Here is a 22014-nt window from a genome sequence, read left to right as displayed (position 1 = left end):
ACGCACAATAATCTGTACTTTCTTTGTAACAAGACGCTATATTTAACTCAAACGTCATTATCACGTTTATATAGAACAAAGTAATCTACAAATGTCTGAAAAGTAAGATCACAGTGGCTCTTTAATCAGTCCAAGTCTACTATTTATTTTAATGGAATAAAAATAAAACAACAAAACAAAGGAGGATTTGGCATTATGGTTCCGTTTGCATTGAAGAAGCCGAGTGGGATGAAGCATTCACATTTACTTACTGCGCAGCAAAGCTACACCCCAAGCGTGCCTACAGGACACAAAACCAGGTATACCTTCTTGGGCAGGTAGGCTTTCGGTTATCTCAGCTCTAAACACATTTGGAAGCAATAATAATAATAAATAAATAAATACGATTTTCTGAGCTTGAAATGGTGGTTGAAGTTTGGTGAAAAAGAATTGGAAGAATTAATTTGCAACGAGTGAAGGGTACGGCTAGGATGATAGGATATCTTCGACAATACCAGCTGAAATTTGGAGAAATTAAGGAACTTAATACATTCACAAAAACTGCAAAACAACTGATTTCCCACTCCTATACACATGCAAATTGTTTTTTCTTCTTTCGTATGCAGCACAAGGCTGCAGGGTCACATAATCAGCCACTGATAGAATGCCCTCTGTCGGTCAGGGCAAGAATTTGGTATTTATTCAGGATGCCAGTGATAGCTCTCCTACTCTTCATGAAGGAAACCGTGGGATCTCTAACGCCCACAAACTAATGCTCGCAGATGGGACGCCCAGTTTACGCTCGGACAATGTCAACACTAATCTATCCCTTGATAAATCTTTAACGATTTATAAAGTCGGTAATTTTGCAATCAAGACGAAATCTTCTTCACGATTAGCCGCAACATCTCACCATGAAGGCGAGCACCACTTCCGTATTGTTTACGGGTTACATCGCGGTGCGATTTAACTCAAACGGCGAATAATTTTCTAATTTCTACAAATAGTACGCCAAGTAGATGCGTCCTTGGTGGTTGTAGTAATACAAACCGAGATAGGTTCATGCTGCACCAATGGCCCAAACACCCGAAGTTTGCCAGAAATTGGACGAGCTTTGTCCGAAATAACCGCTTCAGGCTGAGAAAATGTTCGCGTTTGTGCTCAGAACATGTTACAGAGCACTGTTATGAAACAACAAAGATGGCTCGATGTTGTGGTTATCCGCCATTATTGAGAGAGGATGCCATTGCCATGGTTAAACGGAAGAAACAGCCGTCACTCGAAACCAACACCAGCTCTACACCCAGTTACCGGCACATGTACTGAACATGGACAATTTGAATGGTGAATCAAACCACATGTTGGCATTGCCTGGCAGTTACCACAAGAACACCTGAAAATAATTGTCTATTATCAACACAAATTTGTACAAAATAAATGAACCATAATCTATTTATCGTGGAGAGAAAGTATGTATGTATCCTTGTCTACTCCTCTGAGAGGATTTTACCATGGACACTAAAACTTTCAGGGTACAACTCCCCCCCCCCTCCTCCCCTCCACCATAACCCCATAAATGAACCACCATTCCACAATACCCACCACCATCCCATACCCCATCCACCCATTGTGACCCATACTCTATGCAGAGCGTTGGTGCTGTCTAAGCAGTCTCCTTGGCTATTGGGTACAATCCTGAACGGGTCGCCACTCCGACACAGAATACCAGCAGGCTGGTACTCATTTTGCCGACCTCAGAAGGATGACAAGCAGAGTCAACCCCACCTGGTATTAATTCAACAGCCGAGGGGGATTTGAACTCAGGATCCTAGGGTCCCAAACCCACCACCCTAACCATTAAGCGAACACCAGGCATATCCTATACCCTCCCCCCACTCCACAATACCCACCACCATCCCACCACGACCCATCCTCCCCTCCACAATCCCCATCCACTGGGGAGAAACATCGACACCTCACAGATACGACAGTGGGACATGGGCATGGACACAAATGGCATCCGGGAAAAGTATGAAACGGGACAATCCAAGACACCCGGCCCAGCATTCGTCGCCCATTTTATCCACGATGTTTGAGTGGGCTGGGCAGTGCCCATGCTGTCGGGTGATGATGGGTATTTCTGCTCAAGTAGTATATATATATATATATATATATATATATATATATATATATATATATATATATATATATATATATATATATATATATATATATATATATATATATATATATATATATATATATATATATATATATATATATATATATATACACATATACACATATATATATATATATATATATATATATATATATATATATATATATGCCTGGTGTTGGCTTAATGGTTAAGGTAGTGGGCTTGGGATCCCAGGGTCCTGAGTTCAAATCCCGCTCAGCTGTTGAATTAACACCAGGTGGGGTTGACTCTGCCTGTCATCCTTCCGAGGTCGGCAAAATGAGTGCCAGCATGCTGGTATACTGTGTCGGAGTGGCGACCCGTCCAGGATTGTTCCCAATAGCCAAGGAGACTGCTTCGGCGGCACCAACGCTCTGCACAGAGTATGGTCCTAATGGATGGATGGATGGATATATATATATATATATATATATATATATATATATATATATATATATATATATATATATATATATATATATATATATATATATATATATATATATATCAACCGATTTATCAATTAATACAAAATCCCTCCCTTTCGCTCGGAAGGATTTGATATGTATATACTGTAATTTTTTCCCTGTTCAATTATCAGTTAAAGTGATCATGTGACCAGCGTTTTCATCTTCAGAAACACTTCTGCCTTCTTCCCCTGAATCGCTCGCATAATGCTCGAAACGATTTGGTTCGACAATTTCCCCGAAAGCATTTCAAATCACTAATTTTGTCTCCAATAGTTTCTTCAAAAACCCACTGATCACTTTCAACATTCTGAGAACCATCAGTGTTGCTAATGGCTGTGGAATCGGTATCGGAATCCAAGCTCAAGCTGCACCATTTATCGATGCAAAACCGCTATTCGGATCAAGTTGATTTCATAGTGCGACGTTCCTGGCGAAATCGAATAGACACTGTAGGGCTTCTTTTTTTTTTTTGAACACTTTGTGATAGGCAAAAAAAATTTCAATTTTTTTTTTCTTCTTCTTCAAATCAGACCGTGATTAATGAATTGATTTTCAATGGTTTTCAGAAAGAAAAAAACAAAAAAAAAAACTTTAGTTTGGGTACCCCTTTAACATCCACCTGAAGGACAGCACACATTGATAAATCACCCTGCCTGTGAAACACCAATAAAGAAAAGAAAGATGACAATGAAAAGTCCAAAATCCCTGCCCCCAACATCACGTTCGCCATGTCCCAAAGGAACGAAGTGCAAAAAATTCCCAATCGGGATCACGACGCACTTTAACTGGCCATTCGAATCAGCAGTGGTATTGGTACCCATACACCCACACTAATAAAGCAGTTTGACTTGCAACATAATCATACCGAGCAAGAGACGACAGTTATCCTTGTTCAACAAGCGTCGCGTGACATCTCCAGAAGTAAGGTGAGTGTACACACAGCCTGACTCATTGAGAAAGCCACTCATCTCGAGCTGGAAAGTTTCAGCTTCATTGGGGTCTGGCAAAGAAGACATGGACAATGGGAAAAAAAAAATCACAGCACAACAGCAGCAATACAATTGCATTTCGGTAATGAACGTGAAATGCCATCATTTGGTACACCATTAGAATCATAATCACTCGACTGCATCAAACAATTGACTTCCGTAAATCAAGATCGAGGTCACACAAGTAGAAAGGAGATCGATTTGAAATTGGTTATTATTTGCAGTGACGTCACCAATGAGTGAATTTTAAATTTCTGCTTGGAAAAGTTTTTTTGTAAAATATTCGCCACCAGAATAAATAAAATGGAACCAACGACGCCCGTCATATGTATGGCAACACGACGCCATTTGCTTTCTCTCCACCGATGAGGAAAAAATAAACAAACATTTTGAAATGTAAACTTCCTCATTTATCAAATTTATTATTTCACACTTTTGAAAACACAATGATAAGTCCCCAAGTTGTAACTTAACTCCATGGCGAGTTTTTATCTGGAAAGCAGAAACTACAAAACAATGTATCGAGTGTATTCATTAAGCAGGAGCCCGATTACACAGATAAAGATAATTCGGTCTTCTCCGTAAATTACCACACAGCATATATTAGAAATAATTGCACAGTAAATGAGTTTGTAAACAATTCCACCCACAGATGTATCACGACGTTTTAAACAAAGGTACGTTATTCAAACTCCCTCATCGATGAGCTTGACATCTCAAGATGTTCATTTTAAAATACAACCCAATTAGCAACGCCATCTTTTTATTCTTTTTAACCAAAAGCTAGTCTTTTAACCTTTCTGCAAAATTTTCATACGACAAATTGTCGACGATGTCGAGAAAATCGTGTGAGGAAACCAATCACTGACAGTTTATTTTGGAATACTTTGCTCAAATAAAACTTTTTTTAAAAAAGTAGTGGATCTTCTTGAAATAAATCTTATAAAACATTTTCAAATGCTTGCAAGTTTTTCTTTCACTACCGAACCGTAGGACCTCAAAGCCCCATATATATATATATTTTTTTACACTTTTGGTCTCCTTTGTCCACCTGGGAAATTGGAAATCCACCAACATCACAGCATCACGTAAAAAAGGTGCAAAAACAGTTCCCCTTAACTGCACACCAATTAGCTTACTGTCCTTCCAATCATCATCACCAAGGTCTTGGAATCCATCATCGCAGTTGACATAAAAAATCACTCCTTTTCTCCAACGGCCTCATCTCAGATCGTGAATTCGGATTCAGACCTGATCATGCTACCTTAGACATGCAGCTTCTACTCTCCCAACAATGGTGGAGGCCCTCAATATCACAAGAGATCAGGGCCGTCTCTCTGGATATATTTCGAGCTTTTGATACAGTCCGGCATCCTGCCTTGCTCTCCAAACTGTCTGTTTATGGAATCCAAGGCAAACTCCATTCTCGTAGTCAACATGTGGCTCTCAACGGAAACCTTTCATCTCCTCTCCCTGTCAAGGCTGGAGTACCCCAAGGCAATGTTCCAGGCCCCATACTATTCTTAAACTTCAGCAATGATGTCTCTGACTATGGAAAATCCTTTATCTCTTTGCTGACGACTCCACACTCTGCCATGACACGTCATACTTTTTACAGACAAGCAGCAGCCTCTTCCCCCTCCTGAGACCTTGACAAAAATCACAAACTGGTGAAACACAATTTGGCTTGTGCATCCATATTGTCTATCCTTTGCATTTTCCCTTACCCTTCATCGTTACCTGCATCCCTTGTTTGTCCATCTGAATACTTTCTCCCTCGCTCTTGTTGTTTCCCTTTGTTAATATATATATATATATATATATATATATATATATTTTTTTATTTTTTTTTTTTTTTTTTTTTAAAACAATGCCCCAACATTTGTGGAGTTTTTCAGGAATGTATGCCCCGTGAATAGTGGGGTTCAACAATATATATCGAAACGCGGAGTGTGATGAGCACTCCCCCAATCTCCATTGGACATAGTCCTACATCAAAGTGTCACCTCCAACCCAGAGGCTTCGGCCAGGCGACTGTCAAACAGACAAAGATTACATGGTCAACATCAGTTAAACATGAAACAGAGCCACCTATCCAGATTTTGAGCTTGTTTGCCCAAGATTAAATTTAAAGCGCATTGATGGTGGGAGGTTAAAGTTTATTATTTTGAGGAGTATATACTTCATGGATGAAGAATATATAATTCATATATAAAGGGTGTCATCTCGGATTTTTGTCAATGAGAAAGGGTCTAATATCTTAATATACAAGATTTTTCAGGGATGATGAATGGGAGATTCGTAATCTTCAATTCCTTCATATGTCCTGTTGAGCCATGTTAATGATATTGGGTAATTCCACGTAATAATGGACATGAAGCATAAAATTTGAAAATGTATTTTTCAAAAGGATTTCTGTTGGACGGTGTTTAGTTAGGTCTGAATTTTCATAATTTATGCGATATTTACTCCGTGGATGATGTCACGTGATTTGGTGGCCATCTTGAAAGAACTCCCTCAACGTCTTCCAATGGTAAGTCATTCTGTCTGTTGTCATTTTGTCGAAAATATGGCTATTTGATGAATGTTTTAATCCGAAGTAGTATTCACTGATGAATATTACTGATTATAGGATCAGGCTGTAACTACTCATCAACATATTTGGTCCATTTCTCTCTGTGCCTATAGATCAACATCAATGAGGCATATGCAAGCAATGAGGCTTATACAAGCTGTTAGACAACCAAATGTTCGCTGATGTATGTAAGAGATTGTATAGATATCATAAAATGCGCCCTAGCATTGACTATCCAATATGTGATCGCATGGGTTACGTCCGTTACATTGCTGAGTTACATCCGTTACAGTGAATTTTTCAAAATATTTTAACAAACAACAGACAGATCGTATCGTTGGAATATAGAAAGTATGCTACTAATGCTTAGTTTGCTTACCGTGAATGAAAGGTATACGACAAATTCGTTATTTCGCAAGATTTAAGAATTGTGCTATGGGCAGTTTTAGTTGTGTCCATTTCGATGTTACGTCCGTTACGCCTCTTAAATGTTGATTTTTGCTTTAGTAGTAGACTACACAGTGGGGTTTGTACCAATATCAGAAAGCCATAGAGACTGATTACGATATGTAATAAAGAAACTCTCTGTAATATTGCCAACCTTTTCAAAATTTCAACATTAGTGATACAATTTTTGTCTCAATATTACGTCCGTTACGCTGGAATTAGCCTATTGTTAATCTTGTATACCCCGTGCTCCCCGCCCCATCCCTAACCCTTCCACAGATTTCCTGTCTTTGTTCTCCACAGTTTTGTCCATCTCTCTCCCACCCCTCTTGTCTCATGACCCCTTGCTGTGCTTTGTATGTTCGCTCTCATACGAGCCTCGACAATGTATACAAATTTAAAAAAAAACACTCGTGTGGTTTATTGGTTCATGACTGTGCATTCCTGGTGCTGGGCTTGCAATGATGAGAAACTGTGACCCTTATGGTGCATCTCATGTGAAATATCGGGTCGGCTGTGGCACCAGAATAGCTCCTTTCTTTCTTCCTTTCCTTAAAATTATATTTTATTATTTTGTTGAAAAGCTCTTCCTTGTCTACCTTTCTCCCTCCCTCGAGGGCACTACATAATTTCATGGGCAAAAAACGACGACGGAAGAGGAGGAAGAGCGAGTTGAGAGAGAGAGGAAAAAGGCGGGAACAAACGCAGGACGTGCGTCCGGCTTGTGACAAAATATTTGGCCCGGAAGAGCTTTTTTGGGGATTTGAGTAATCCCTCCGAGAGCTGTCTGTTGGAGTGTGTTGAAGAGCCTGGTGCGTAGGAGAGCCACTCGGTGCACTTGGATCATGTCGTGGAGAGGGAGAGGGAGCTGGAGAGGAAGAGGGAGCCGAAGCGGTTGCTCCTGAGTATCGTCTGAACCGACCTGAGGAAACGTGCGGCTTCAAGTTGTTGCAGGAATTGCTCCGATTCATTCGTTGGTGAAGTTTGAGAATACATCCAGAGAGAGAGAGAGAGAGAGAGAGAGAGAGAGAGAGAGAGAGAGAGAGAGAGAGAGAGAGAGAGAGAGGTGGTGAGGCGTCATCCTTGTGGCCTGTGGCTGGGGCGAGGCCGCTGGAACGTCAAGTCAAACAGGCCTGAATTCTAACCCCGCCCCCCACCTATTTTTCTTTTACACATCATTTTCTTGATATCAAGCCAAATATTCCTTTGTTATTTTTCTCCCACCCCCCCTACTCCCCCTTGGGATGCGCTCCAGACATCTGGTGGGCTGTTCAATTGTCTTGTCCGTATTGTGTTGGTACATGTCTGTTCTTTAACTACTTGATTGTTACCACCACATACCAGTGGGATTTATTATCAATACAATTTATCCATTGCTTGGTGGTATACCCTGTGTTTTCGTTATCCTGAGTAAAGGATTTGCATTCATTCCACTGTTTTGAATTTACATTGCATTCCTGGATTTGCATACTGTGTGTTGAAGAGTAGGGGTGTAAATTTGCATCATCATTTGGACGGTAACTTCGCTCGGTCACATTTGACTGCTTACACAGCACGACCGCACACGGGGAGCGTATTGGTCTCCCGACCACGTCAATTTGGACCTCCAGAGCAATAGGCTGAACCCCGAGCCCTTGACCCGGGGGCCAGGTCATAACAATATGCCGTCTTTATCACCACTGAGACCAGCTTCACTGTTTAAAGAAAACCGAGTGGAGATACAAAATTGGTGTCATTTAATCTTCCGACTTATGTACAAAATACCGCTTTAGCCTGAATTTGGTATCTCACGATGGACATGTTAAAGTTCATGATGCTATATCTTTTCAACTATCAACATGCACTTACTGGTGAGAAAGATGTAGAATGTGAAATATTGTTCTGCTTCCATTTAAACATGTCTCCCCCCCCCAAAAAAAAATCCCTACCTACCCCATTCATTGAGCGGCAAGTTACCGGATACATTTATTTAATTGTGTGGAAGCGTGAGTGCAATATTCAGGCAAGCATTGATAATTTGATCTTACGGTTGGTAGCATTAACGGTCTCCTCCAGGTGACAGAAAGCCTGGAGATCACTCGTAAGCCAGGCACACAGCTTGGTGAACTCTGGAGATGCCGCCCCGCCGGCAAGCGCGTTCTCAAGGGCTTCATGTTCCAACAAAGGGCCTTTATATCTGAAAATTGCAGAGACAGTGGTTTTCACAAACCACAGGAAAAAAATAATCAAATATTAATCTAGCTTAAAGAAAAGATGGCAAATGAACATTTCACAGTGAAATTGTTTTCATGCATCGATCTAAACACTAAAGCATGGCCACCCACGCTTGGCGTGCAAGGTTGAAATATATTCAGTACTCACAAATACCAGTATGCACTAATCAGAAACGATAATTAATTTATTTCACCCACCCACGCAACCGACTTCCTGTGGCCTAAAGGTCGCTTTACCACTCCCCGGTAAAGTGTTCATTCTTAGTAACTCCACAAATGCCAAACAAGATGTCCAAGAGGATTCAGCGACGGATCTGGTGGTGCAAAGAGAACGATGGAGCGCTTAGTTACAGTTCCAATGACCGATTAATTACCCGTCCCCTTCTGGTATCACCGGAGGGGATGACAAGTTTGCTCTCCGTCCCATCTGTGGTTTTTCGTTTATTTATTTATTTTCAACTGAAACTTGGTACGTGGCTTTGTTACGATACGTTACAGAACAAGTTCGAGTTTCAGGGCATTTTGTCAATTTTTTAGACTTATGCCCTTATTGGAGTTAGAAAATATCACTTGGGCAGGGGATGGTGTGTCAAAGCAGTTCTTTGCTCTTGTAATTCATTAAGAACTTCACAATAATAAAAGCTGTACATTAAAATAGTTCAAGAACGAATGCTTTACTGGGGAGAGGTGAAGGCACTTTCAGGCCACGCTGTCTAAATATTCTCCCTCTCCTCTAAAATTACTAAACTCACAACCCATAACCATTTACCAACCCACAAAACACCCTTATGATAATTCACGGACCGCCGTTTGTGAGCGTTTTTGTTTGTTACGCTACTCCTACAGTTCTGCACCAATTCCATCCAGACTTGCTACATAGGATCAGCATGGCCCCAATTCTCTCTCTATTGAGTGCAGCCTGTGGCTGCTGGTTGCATCATTGGTTGGGACGCGGCTATGCCACTGATGCAGCGTCCCCCTTACCAGTACACTGGTGCTCATTTCGCCGACCTCGGAGGATGACAGGCTGAGTCAACCTCCTGGTGTATTTTAATTCAGGGGCCAACGGGGATTGAACTCAGGACCCTAGGATCCCAAGCCACCACCCTAACCACAAAGGAAACACCAGGCTTATGGCCCCAATTAATGTATAGGATGTTTTTTATCTTTACCGGTGGTCTTGGGGAGTGAGTGGGGGGATGCAATTTCTCCATGTAAATGTGTGTCCGTGTAGCGCTGCCTCCAGGTGGGGAGAGGGTATTACAAGTCTCCACCAGCCACAGTACAGTGAGGTGTTTTGAATTCAGGTAACCAGTTGGTCTGTTTTTGCTTCATGCATGTCACCCGGGTTAATTAATTTATTTGCCTACACAAAGCTGTCAGTTGCCTATACACCGCCCAAATAAAGTTATGCGGCAGAAGAACATGCTACACGCTTGGAACAAGATTGCCCGTCGGGCAGCTACTGTGCTGGTATCCACACTACACAACCGTATGTCACCCCCGACTTCCCCGAACCATCTCGAACCTACGGTCTAAAATTACCTTGTCTTTCCTTCACCCGACGAATCAACAAAAATCCCACGGCCCACAAGTACGTCCGGTCGGTCCACGGCCCACAAGTACGTCCGGTCGGTCCACGGCCCACAAGTACGTCCGGTCGGTCCACGGCCCACAAGTACGTCCGGTCGGTCCACGGCCCACAAGTACGTCCGGTCGGTCCACGGCCCACAAGTACGTCCGGTCGGTCCACGACCCACAAGTACGTCCGGTCGGTCCACGGCCCACAAGTACGTCCGGTCGATCCACGGCCCACAAGTGGGTCCGGTCGGCCCACAGCCTACAAGTAGGTCCGGTCGGCCCACAATTAGGTCCGGTCGGCCCACGGCCCACAATTAGGTCCGGTCGGCCCCCGACCCTAACAAACCAAACCCACGGTTTGTAAATCTCCTCCCACGGCGTCTCCCTGCAAACGGACACGTCATCGACTTGAGAGATTTATTCAAGTCTCGAAACGACAGTATAAACCATCCGTTCAGTCACACATCAAACCCAACTCGGCCGCACAACCGCTACAAACATTCAGGCGGTTCGAAAAGAACGTAAATGGAAAAAACCGCTCGGATCGATTGAACAACTGAGGCCGAGACGCAAAGGCCTCACGCGTCCATCGATCGGCGCGAACGGTGAGAGAGATTTCAAATTAAACAAATTAGATGAGCACACAGCGAGGAGAGGATAAACTAACGAGAACGAAAGGAAAACGTGACATGAGAATGGTTTTGTAATCGATAAAGAGGATTAAAAAAATAAAAAAATCTCTCACTGCAGGTCCTCCAGAGCATCGAGCACGTCGTTTTCCATTCTGTCCAGAACAGCTGTCACGGGGAGGGGGGAAAGGGGTGGGGGGGGAGTGCGCGAGCGGTGGGGTCTATCGAGGCTGCCCGACGCCTTGCCTGATTCGCAAGAACGCATCAAAGTAATAAAATAAATTTTTAGCTTCCGCTTCTTTAAATGCTTTATTTTTTTCTGTTTTAATAAGCATTCATGAGATTAACAGTTTGAAGGGACCGCCGTGTATTTACGCATAAATATATCGATTTGTTGCTGATGCTTCTAATTTTAAAAGGAGTGTTTAATAAATAAATAAAATAATAATAATTCGCTCCGCGCGTATATATAACTTTTTTGTCGGGGGGGGGGGGGGGGATCGAGCAACAAACTGGCTTCGATGAATGAATTCAACATCCTGACATCCGATTGGGCCGACGATGGCCACAAGTGTTCTCACGTCCGATTGGACGTATCATCTGCGTCGCACGCTCATTGGTTGAGATGAACTCCGCCCCTTACTTCCGCATTTTGATTTCGAACCGTTTAACCGCTTTGACTCGCCGGTGCGTTCATCGTTTTGGAAAATAAAATAAAATAATAAAACACCTGCTTGATTTGGACAAACCCCATGAGTTACTTTTCCAATGCGCGACCTTGTTACGTTGCATCGTACGATGAAGATGACGGTAAGTTCACCGTTTACCCTCCAATTTGTTACACTTCACTGTTTTTGGAATATAACCCGGTGTTGGCTTGGTGGATCGGGTGGTTGTTTGGGATCCGAGGGTCCTGAGTTCAAGTCCCGTTTCCGCTGAATTAACACCAGGGGGGTTGACTCAGCCTGTCATCCTTCCGAGGTCGACGAAATGAGAACCAGTGTAACAATCACAAAAAAAAAAAAACAAGTTCTTATTGCAAACATACCCCGTGGGAGCAGTGCCGGATTAAGCCTTGGCTGGCCCTAAGGCACATTTTGAAATTTTAGAGAATGGCCTGAAAATTTTAAATTAGATCTCGGGCTCATGGAAATGGACCCCAGACAACAGATGAACTGAATCAAGAACAAAATATTTAATACAAAAAAAAGACAAATCTTTAATGTGAAAATAATTTTTGGCTGGCCCTAAGGCACATGCCTTGTCTGCCCAATGGTTAATCCAGCACTGCGTGGGAGTTCATTCGCACAACTCTCAGGTGAGCGAGAGCACTGACGACGGATAGTTTTGAAATTTGGTAAAATTTTCATCGCATCAGAATAAAAACCCAGAACACCTCACAAGAGAGGATCATTTCATATTGGTTCACGAAAAAATATTTTCACGAAAAAATAAGTGACCACTATATCCGTTATTGGTGTGTGTGTGTGTGTGTGTGTGTGTGTGTGTGTGTGTGTGTGTGTGTGTGTGTGTGTGTGTGTGTGTGTGTGTGTGTGTGTGTGTGTGTGTGTGTGTGTGTGTGTGTGTGTGTCCCGAGCATAGCTCCGTGGGTTTTGATCCGATCCTGATAAAATTTTGGTGGGAGGTTTATATCATGATCTAGTTGTGTTTTCCTGAATATGGGCGTGGTGCGCCCATTATGGGTGGAGCCACGCCCCAAAAACATGTGTTTTTAGGGGGTAGCCGATTTCAATTTGCATCTTCTCCTAGGGGGTTTGTCGAATCTGACAGGGGTTTTGGTATTTGGTTAGCCCAATGGCACCTGCATAGACACATGGAGCTTGATTTTTCATTTTCGTCCCAAGGTCAAGGTCACAAGGTCACGAACTTAGAAAATTGCAAATTTTGACATAAAATCATATGACCTCTCAAACTTTGAGAGCTAGGATGACAATATTTTTATGCATAATCTTGAGGTCATTCCCCACCTAAAGTCTTGAAACCATTTTGCTGTATCTCAAACACCTTGCCCGTGGCGCCCCCTTCAAGTTTGTTTTTACGCTGATTTCATCAAAGTCTGGATAATCCAAGGAGTGCGAAATGCCATATAGCCTATATGACATTATATTGTTCCTGGAATGTTCCAGAGGAAGTTTTGCACCAAAGGTCATAATCCTTGACCCTTGACCTTTAAAGTTCACAAAGGTCAAATTTTCAAAGTTGTGGGAATCGAACTGGGTTTTCGACCTTCTTCGATGAACTAACTCCAATAAGCTATAGCACGTATCCTGTTTCCTTATTTTAATGTCCACAACATTGTTTTGTGACCTTTAAAGGTGATGCAAAGGTCAAATTTTGAAAGTTGTTGAACGAAACCGGGTTTTCGACATTTTGCAGCTAATAACCTGTCACTCGTACCACATCATGTTGATAATTTTTATAACTTGGTCAAACATTATCACATTGTCTCATCCTTGAGATCTCAAACAATCTACATCGTCAAATACCGCTCGTGAACCATCGTCGTCTTCAGACTTGTCATCATTTGCGACTTCATTTTGCGTTGGGTATCGCCCAGTGCATTTAATTATTATTATTTTAACAACAATTTTAAGAAAATGGGCCGAAAGGGCCGTTTCTCCGCCCAAAGGGCGGGAGTCGCACTTGGGCACAGTTAATGCCTGGGGAATGATCTCTCGAATATACCTGTCAAGTTTGGTTTGGTTCCGTTCACTAACTGAGAAATAACAATTTTAAGAAAATGGGCCGAAAGGGCCGTTTCTCCACCCAAATGGCCATAATCTCACTTTGGGCTCAGTTAATGCCTGCAGAATGATCTCCAGAATATACCTGTCAAATTTGGTCCTGTTTCTTTCACGAATAACCGAGAAATAACAATTTTTTTTAAATGGGCCGAAAGGACCGTAATCGCACTTTTGGCTCAGTTCCTGCCTGGGGAATTGTCTCCAGAATATACCTGTTGAGTTTGGTTCGGTTCCGTCCACTAATAAGTGAGAAAAAAACAATTTTAAGAAAATGGGCCGAAAGGGCCGTTTCTCCACCCAAAGGGCCATAATCTCACTTTGGGCTCAGTTAATGCCTGCAGAGTGATCTCCAGAATATACCTGTCAAATTTGGTCCTGTTTCTTTCACGAATAACCGAGAAATAACTTTTTTTAAATGGGCCGAAAGGGCCGTAATCGCACTTTGGGCTCAGTTACTGCCTGGGGAATGGTCTCCAGAATATACCTATCAAGTTTGGTTCGGTTTCGTCCACTAATAACTGAGAAATAATTTTAAGAAAATGGGCCGAAAAGGCCGTTTCTCCACCCAAAGGGCCAGAATCACACTTTGCACTCAGTTACTGCCTGGGGAATGGTCTCCAGAATATACCTGTCAAGCTTGGTCTGGTTCCGTCCACAAATAACCGAGAAATAACAATTTTAAGAAAATGGGCCGAAATGGGCCGTTCCTCGGCCCAAAGGGCCGCAATCGCACTTTGGGCTCAGTTACTGCCTGTGCATATGTGTCTAGTATATACCTGTCAATTTTCATCGAATTCTGTTCACGAATAATGGAGAAATATATGTTCAAATGAACTGTACACAAGAAAGAGAACGCGAGCGGCGCTTCGACCCTGTGGGGTCTTCCACCCCACAGGCTAAAACTAGAGGGGGAGCACTTGGTAGAGTGCAAAACGTCCGTCGCCAATACTGCGAGGTCACTCAAGTGAACCTGATATCCTATTCATTCAATTTGATGTCAACAGTGCTCACAGAGTTATAGTTTGCAACTTTCCCTTTTACTTTTACATAATCAATTCATTCGTCATAAGCCTGGTGTTGGCGCAGTGGTTAGGGCAGCGGCTTGGGATCCAAAAGGTCCTGAGTTCAAGCCCCCTTGGGCCATTGAATTAATACTCCAGGGGGTTGACTCAGCCTGTCATCCTTCCGAGGTCGGCAAAATGAGTACCAGTGTACTGGGCCGGTGTGTACCCCGGTTAAAATAGGTGTACCATATCCCTGTGTTGTAAGAGGTGACCAGGGTTGCGTCAGGAAGGTCATCCGGCGTAAAACATGTGCCAAATCACTATGCGGATCATATGGATGATCCGCTGTGGTGACCCCTAACGGGAGCAGCCGAAAGCTGAAGAAGAAGAAGATACTCAATTCATTCGTCATAACTAGATTCCTTGAGACAAATTGATTTTACGTGGGTATATCCACCTGAAGTTCCAAAATCAGCCGCAATTATAATTTTGGCATGTTTTTTTGTTGGAAATCACTTAAAACATGTAGAAATGCAAAAAAAAAAAATCAAATATTTTTTCAAATTGGCCGCCATAGCGGCCATATTGGATTTTGGACCAAGTCCAAAATCTAATGGCATGATCCTTGGACCAGACCTAACCCCCTCCACCAAGTTTCGTCGAAATCCGTCAAGGAGTTTTTCCGTAATACTGTTCACAAAGAAACAAACAAACAAGCAGTCATAGACTGGTACTTATGAAATCGTCAACTTGACCTCGGACCTTGTCTAATAAAAGCTGTCTCTCGAGAAGGTAGCGACGCAAACCAGAAGTTTCTACGATGATTCTGTACCTAACCATCAAAAATCGAATGTTTGGATGTTTGACCTCACTGTGACCTTGACCTTTGACCGATTTTGACCAAAATCTAATCAGCACTAGCCACCACCCTCCTGAATCACGTGGTGTAATTTGACATTGGTAGCTTCTTCCGTTCTCGAGTTATTTTTTGGATGTTTGACCTCACTGTGACCTTGACCTTTGACCGATTTTGACCAAAATCGAATCGGTACTAGCCATCACCCTCCTGAATTACGTGGTGTAATTTGACATTGGTAGCTTCTTACGTTCTCGAGTTATCGTGCCTACAAACAAAAAACACACAAACAAACACACAAACAAACAAACACACAAACAAACAAACAGAAACGGAAGTCATCAATATACTTACGAAATCTTTAGATTTCGTAAGTAACAAACAGAAAGGGGTGAAAACAGTAACCTCCATCCATCTTCGATGGCGGAGGTTAAAAAAGCTGCACACGGATTGATTAAATCTGGTATTGGCGTCGTGCAGGCATGATGGGCCGAATGGCCTCCTCCTTTGCCTTAATTCCTTGTAAATTCTTGGTCAGCACCCTGTTGTCTCTTGGTAGTGGCACGGTCCACATTGTTATCACAGAGGGCATTCTGGAGCATCTCAGGCTCTGGCTGACTTGGCTATGTCTGTGGAGCAGGTCGTATGTGGCGCTGATTCCGCCTCAGGACATTTCCTGTGACAGCTTCGTATGATCAGGGCTCCAAGTGGGTGGTGGACAAAGCTGCTGGTTCCCATGCGTGGGACCACCCAGCCTCCTCGAGGACCCGTACTCGTTGGCCAGGTTGAAGTTGTCCCAGATCGGGTCCGGCCCGGCGGTCGAAGTATTCTTTCTGGGATGTTTTGATGACGTTCGTGTGCGTCACAATTCGGTGGCAGGTTCGGCACCACCTTGGTAGGCAGGTTGGATTTAATTTTTCTCCTATTCAGTAGCTCAGCAGGTGATGCAAGGTAGCTGGTGGTGGGAGTAGTCCTTAAATTGAGGAGAGCCATGTGTGGGTCGGCTCCAGGGAGCTTCTTTTTTTGTGTAAAGTGTTCTCCATGGCTTGCATCTGGCTTTCTATGTAGTGGTTTGATTTGAAATTTTGTAAATGCACCGTTGCTAAAATGGCCTCCATTGTCGTTTATGAGATTATCTGGAATGCCATGCTCTGAAAATACCAGCCGCAGGATGCCAATTACATAATTGCTAGTTGCCCCTGTTGGAAGTTTTCGAACAAAAGGGAACCTGGAGTACACATCAGCGAGCAGGTGGTGGTCACGTCCATCTTGGTCAGTGTTTCTCAACCTTTTTTGTCCCACGCCCCACTTTGATTTTCAAAAAAGTCGTACGCCCCACCATGATTGAAGACACTACAGTATATATACTACATGTGTATTCAAAAGGCTTTATTAATATTTTATTGCAAATTTTATTCAATTGCTAATCACTTCAATGGGAGCCCTGCCCTTGATGCTGGCTGCAGATTTGTTTGATTTGAGGAACCAATTTTGTCAGTTTCAGCCTTAAATCACCACGTTTTGTGATGTCCAGTGAATTTCTCTTAGCTTGCAGCAAAATCGGTAACAACACTAAATCCACATTCGACTAAATAAGATGATGGAAAATTTGTCAATACTTCCCTTGCCAAAGTAGTCGAGTTTGGGTATTTATTTTCGCTCTCCTCAGACAGCCACATCATGGTTCCTTTGATCTTGAAAAAGAGTTTTGAATCCTCATGCCCCACCAAAATATTCCTACGCCCCACCGGTGGGCCGTGCGCCCCACCTAGAGAAACACTGATCTCGGTGGAATATGTATGCTGCAGCCAGTGTTTTCCATGGCTTGGTCAGGATTTCTTGTGGGATCATCGATTGCCGACGCTGATGGGTCTGGTCGAAGCGGCAGGAGCCGATCCCTTTCTCAATATCCTCATTCACCTTGGGCCACAACACGCAATTGCTTGCTCTTAGCTGAGTTTTGAGGATACTGAGGTGGCCCTCATGTAGCTTCCTGAGGATTTCATGTTATAAACTGGCAAGGATAAGGATCCGGCCCGCCTTCCACGTGACACCATTTTCAACACGTGGCTGATCACGATAATTCCAGTATGGCCTCGGGTCCCCGGGAAGATCTTGGAGCCTTTCCGACCATCTGGTCAGGATGACTTTCCTGAGTGTGGTTAGGATGGCGTCAGTGTCTGTGGCTTGCTGCATTTGCTGCGTCTTCTGATGGCTGGATTGGATGTGCTCCACTTTCACATTGAGCTGGATAGTTGGTGTCCTCAAGCGAGACAGCCCATATGACAAAGTGGTCGATGGACATCTACAATTACAATTGCTCTGTTGATATAATTTGCAGATAGTAGTTTACCAGGATTTGCTTTCCTTTGTGTGTTATTGTTTTCTTATTTTTGTGCTGATTGCAAAATGTCCAGATGTGTGTCACATGACCATTTAAAAAAAAAAATTATAAAATTATATATATATATATATATATATATATATATATATATATATATATATATATATATATATATATATATATATATATATATATATATATATTGGGGTGTACGGTGGGGTGGGGAGGGAATTGCCCCCAAAAATAGGTTTTGCTTAGTTTCTCAAACTACACACACACTTCTGATGAAACTTGACCACAACCTTCATCACCGGTGATGTACCAAAGTTTGTTCACGCCATTAAAAAAATAATAATAATAAACAGGGTTTAGTGGAGTTTACCGGTGGGGGGGGGGGCGGGAGTTTCTCACCAAAATAGGTATTTGCTATATCGTTGGTACATTTGCTGCTTCCGTCCCACGTTGACTTCCTCAGTATCATTATTCTACCAGGTGAGCACCCAAGGTTATTGCTCTTATTTATTATGCCTCCACTGACGGTCACCAGAGGCATAATGTTTTCCATTTGCCTGTCTGTCTATGTCTGTCTGTCTCTGTCTGTCTGTGCGTCTGTCCGTCCATCAGTCAGTGTACATAGGTACGTCCGTCTGTCCATGATAATTTTCTCTGTTTCCTCTGCAACCGCTTGTCCGATTGACATAAAATTTTCACCAGAGGTGTGACTACTCACGTGGACTGTTTTAATGATAATTATGATGTCATAGGTCACATGGTGTCGTAGCCATGTTGGAAAAAAGGAAAAGCTTTGGACCTCTGTTTCTCTGAAACCGCTCAATGGGAAAAAAATTAAATTTGGCAAATTGCACACATGGCCATCAATGCAAAAAAAAAAAATCTGGCCCATCATTGGGATACAGAACATAAACCATTCAGCTTGGTGGAGGTATACGTTCTATGAAGTGCCTCCTCCTCCTCCTCCTCCTCCGTGTGTAGCACAAGGCTGCTTGTGGCATCATTTTCTGGGGGTGTGTCTGTGTCGCTGATGCAATGCCCTGTTACTAGCACACTGGTACTCATTTTGCCAACCTCGGAAGGTGACAGGCTGAGTCCACCCTACCTGGTGTTAATTCAACAGAACGACAGGGGCTTGAACTCAAGACCCGAGGATCTTAAGATGGCCACCAAACTGTTAAGCCAACACCAGGCTTTTAACGAGTGCCATTCTGGTTTATTGAAGGCATGGATCCCAGTTGAAGTTGATATTTTGGTGGTTGGCCTGTTTGGTGTACCTTTCTGAGCATATGGCAAATCGTGTGAGGATCCCAGATCTAATGGCCACGTGCTGTTGACTCGTCTGTCACGTATTACTGTTCTTGTAATCCGTGTGCAAGTTAATCATCCCAGTATATTTGTGTGGCAGTCACTATATGTGCACCAGTAATTATTCTGGGGGAGTGTTTCACCATTCAATTTTTTTGATATTTAAATGCACAATGAACTGAACCCTCTCTCGCAGTATTACTTTTTATTATCATTATACGCGATATATATATATATATATATATATATATATATATATATATATATATATATATATATATATATATATATATATGTATATATATATATGTATATATATATATATATATATATATATATATATATATATATATATATATCGGGGCGTATTATGTGATACCGGTCGTCCGTCTGTCCGTCCGTCTGTCCGTTCCTGTCTGCACTCTAACTCCCAAAGTTTTCAACTTTCACGTTTCATATTTGGTACATAGGTACAGACTATGGAGACGGTGTGTTGCGACATACGTTCGTCATCTAAAGTGGTTGCTGTTTTCCATGTAGTAGCACAATTCTGTATATACCTTCCTTCTTCGGGCATATATTTTGCTCACTTGAGCTCTTGTTATATACTGTATTTATATGAAAGAGCATCTATTTCAAGTGATATTGTCGTAGTATTGGTTCTCTTGAACAGTTTGTTGTAAATGGTCCAAATGCTGTCTTTGTTCTGTTCTATTATTTATTTATTTATTGTGCAAAATGGGATTTGCAGAGCCAAATGATGATGCAAGTATGACAATACGGTTGCACCCACAGAACTGCCGGTTTTGGGCACACCGGTTGACGGCTGGTACGGATGGTGCAGTCAGAATTGTCCTGGTACAAGCAGCGGATCACAAAATGAGAAAAACAACGATCCAAACTCTTCCCAAACCTCATCTTTACGAGGTACAGTAAGTCACCGATTTATTTCGAGTCTATTTGCTTCGTTTCCATAGAACGTCGTTAACACGTTATGGGACAGTAGTCGATTTAAGTTGCGCTGGTCTGGTAAAACGTAGTTCAATTATTTTAATTATTTTTCAGTGCAGTGAACAGTACTTCCGTTCATCTGATTTTTTTTAAATACGCACATGAAGTCACTTGGACTCTGAGTGATTCGAGTTTCCCTGATCGCAAACGGCTTTAGATATTAATCATCCATTAATTAACAGACTGGGTTCGGGATGATTAGCATCTGCATGGAAAGCACTCCCACGTCTGGCACGGTGACCACCCAAACCTCCATTTTGGTGCCGGGTGTGAGTGAGTACTGGCACATCGCTTCGCCGGCTCAGACGATCCACCGTAGTGCTTGCATCTCCCTCCCGGGAGTCCCTTCACTCTCGGCCCGCACCGTTAAATTGTCTATTTGTGTACTTCCATTGTTTTTCAATCATGTCCTTTATTGATTTGGTTTAATTTTTGTGTCGAATATGTACTTAAGTGAAGTTTAAGTTATGTTAGGGTGAGCAAAAAATTTTCCCTTGACAACGCATCATAACACTATGTATGTGGGAAAACCGTATACAAGTAACGTCGCAGAATTTAGGAACGTAATCCGTAACGTAAATTGGTGACTGCTGTGATGCTATGCCGTAATTTAAAACAAAAAAAAGCCTTTTTTATATATTTTTGTTTTTTTGTCTACAAAGTCCAGACTCATGGAAGAGCTGCAAGAGCACATAGTCGATCATGATGCAACAAAAAAAAAGGAACAAAAGGAGAATGAGGAAATGTCAACAGCAGGGCTGAATGAGAATATAGACGGAGACGGACGACCAAAGGATGCAGTATGGATGAGGGGTAGAGGAGAAGGAGGGGTCAACAAGATGCGTACAGAAGCAAATTTTGTGGGTGGGGAGGGCGGTGGTTTAACAGGTGTAGGAAAAAAAATCATGGTTTTGGATTGGGGATGATCACAAATGGTGGTGAACAGCTGTCTTGAAGACCTGTAGGGAACAATGAGATTGTGGAAGTTGGTTACACAGGTGGGGGAAATAAGAGGAACGAATGAGTGGAGGTGAGTAGAGAATTTGGATTTTGGGAGTTTCACCAGAATTGGGGTTGATGGTGGACTGTGTGTGCCCTGCAGACACCTGGAGGGAGGAGTGGTGCTGGTTGGCCATGGGGGGGGGGGGGAGGACAAGGCACATAAAGAGCAGAGGGTGCAAGACCAGAAAGGATGCAGTAGAACACAAGAGACCACTGATCTGTCTGTGATGAGAGAGTGATTGGCCCTTAGACTAAACTTCATCATCCTGGGAGATTCCAGTAATCTTGAAAGCCACCTTTTTCCATGGAGCCAAGTTGAGCAAGATGTGAGGCAGGGGAGCGAGCCCAGAGGGGAGGGCAGTACTCCACAAAGCATTGGATGAAAGCCTTGTAGGTGGATAGGAGTTCAGGTTTGCCAAAGAAGGACTTTTTATGACGGAGGATGCCGAGTGAAGGAGGAGGCTGGCTTTGGAGGCAAACTTTGAAATGTGGTTTACTCAAGAAAGATTCTGGCTGATAGTGAGACCCAGGAGTTTAAGTGACTGAACTTCCTCGAGAATTGTTAATGAAGTAGTTGGGGGGGGGGGTTGGGGTGGTGGGGTTTTGCCAGATGGTTGGTACACAAAGAT

The 22014-nt window shown here is 42.7% G+C and overlaps 2 protein-coding genes across 7 annotated transcripts in view; one reads left to right on the top strand and one right to left on the bottom strand.

The window, feature by feature from the left end:
- LOC147023686 (protein FAM98A-like) overlaps positions 1-11325 on the bottom strand; it is a 31912-nt gene extending 20587 nt beyond the window's left edge. Inside the window, 3 exon segments of the mRNA XM_085889422.1 lie at positions 3515-3649; positions 8688-8836; positions 11200-11325. Coding sequence (XP_085745548.1) covers positions 3515-3649; positions 8688-8836; positions 11200-11237 — 322 coding nt within the window. The 5' untranslated portion in view covers positions 11238-11325.
- LOC147023685 (uncharacterized) overlaps positions 1-22014 on the top strand; it is a 77316-nt gene that overhangs the window by 32239 nt on the left and 23063 nt on the right. For 2 of the 6 annotated variants that reach the window (XR_015060334.1, XM_085889421.1), the window contains exons 1-2: positions 11627-11893; positions 20168-20299. Coding sequence is in view for 5 of the 6 variants with exons in the window: in XM_085889421.1 (XP_085745547.1) it covers positions 11836-11893; positions 20168-20299 (190 nt within the window). In the remaining variant the exon portion in view is untranslated. Of the gene's footprint in view, positions 1-11620; positions 11894-20167; positions 20300-22014 lie in introns of those variants that run through there. The other 4 variants (XM_085889417.1, XM_085889416.1, XM_085889420.1 and 1 more) reach the window with 4 other exon arrangements.

This window comes from Eptatretus burgeri, chromosome 7 (genome assembly GCF_056783735.1).
Source record: "Eptatretus burgeri isolate ZD-2024b chromosome 7, Ebu_testis_v1, whole genome shotgun sequence".
Classification (NCBI taxonomy): Eukaryota; Metazoa; Chordata; class Myxini; order Myxiniformes; family Myxinidae; genus Eptatretus; species Eptatretus burgeri.
The sequence above is the reverse complement of the archived record's forward strand: the minus strand, read 5'-3'. Positions and strand labels throughout refer to the sequence as shown.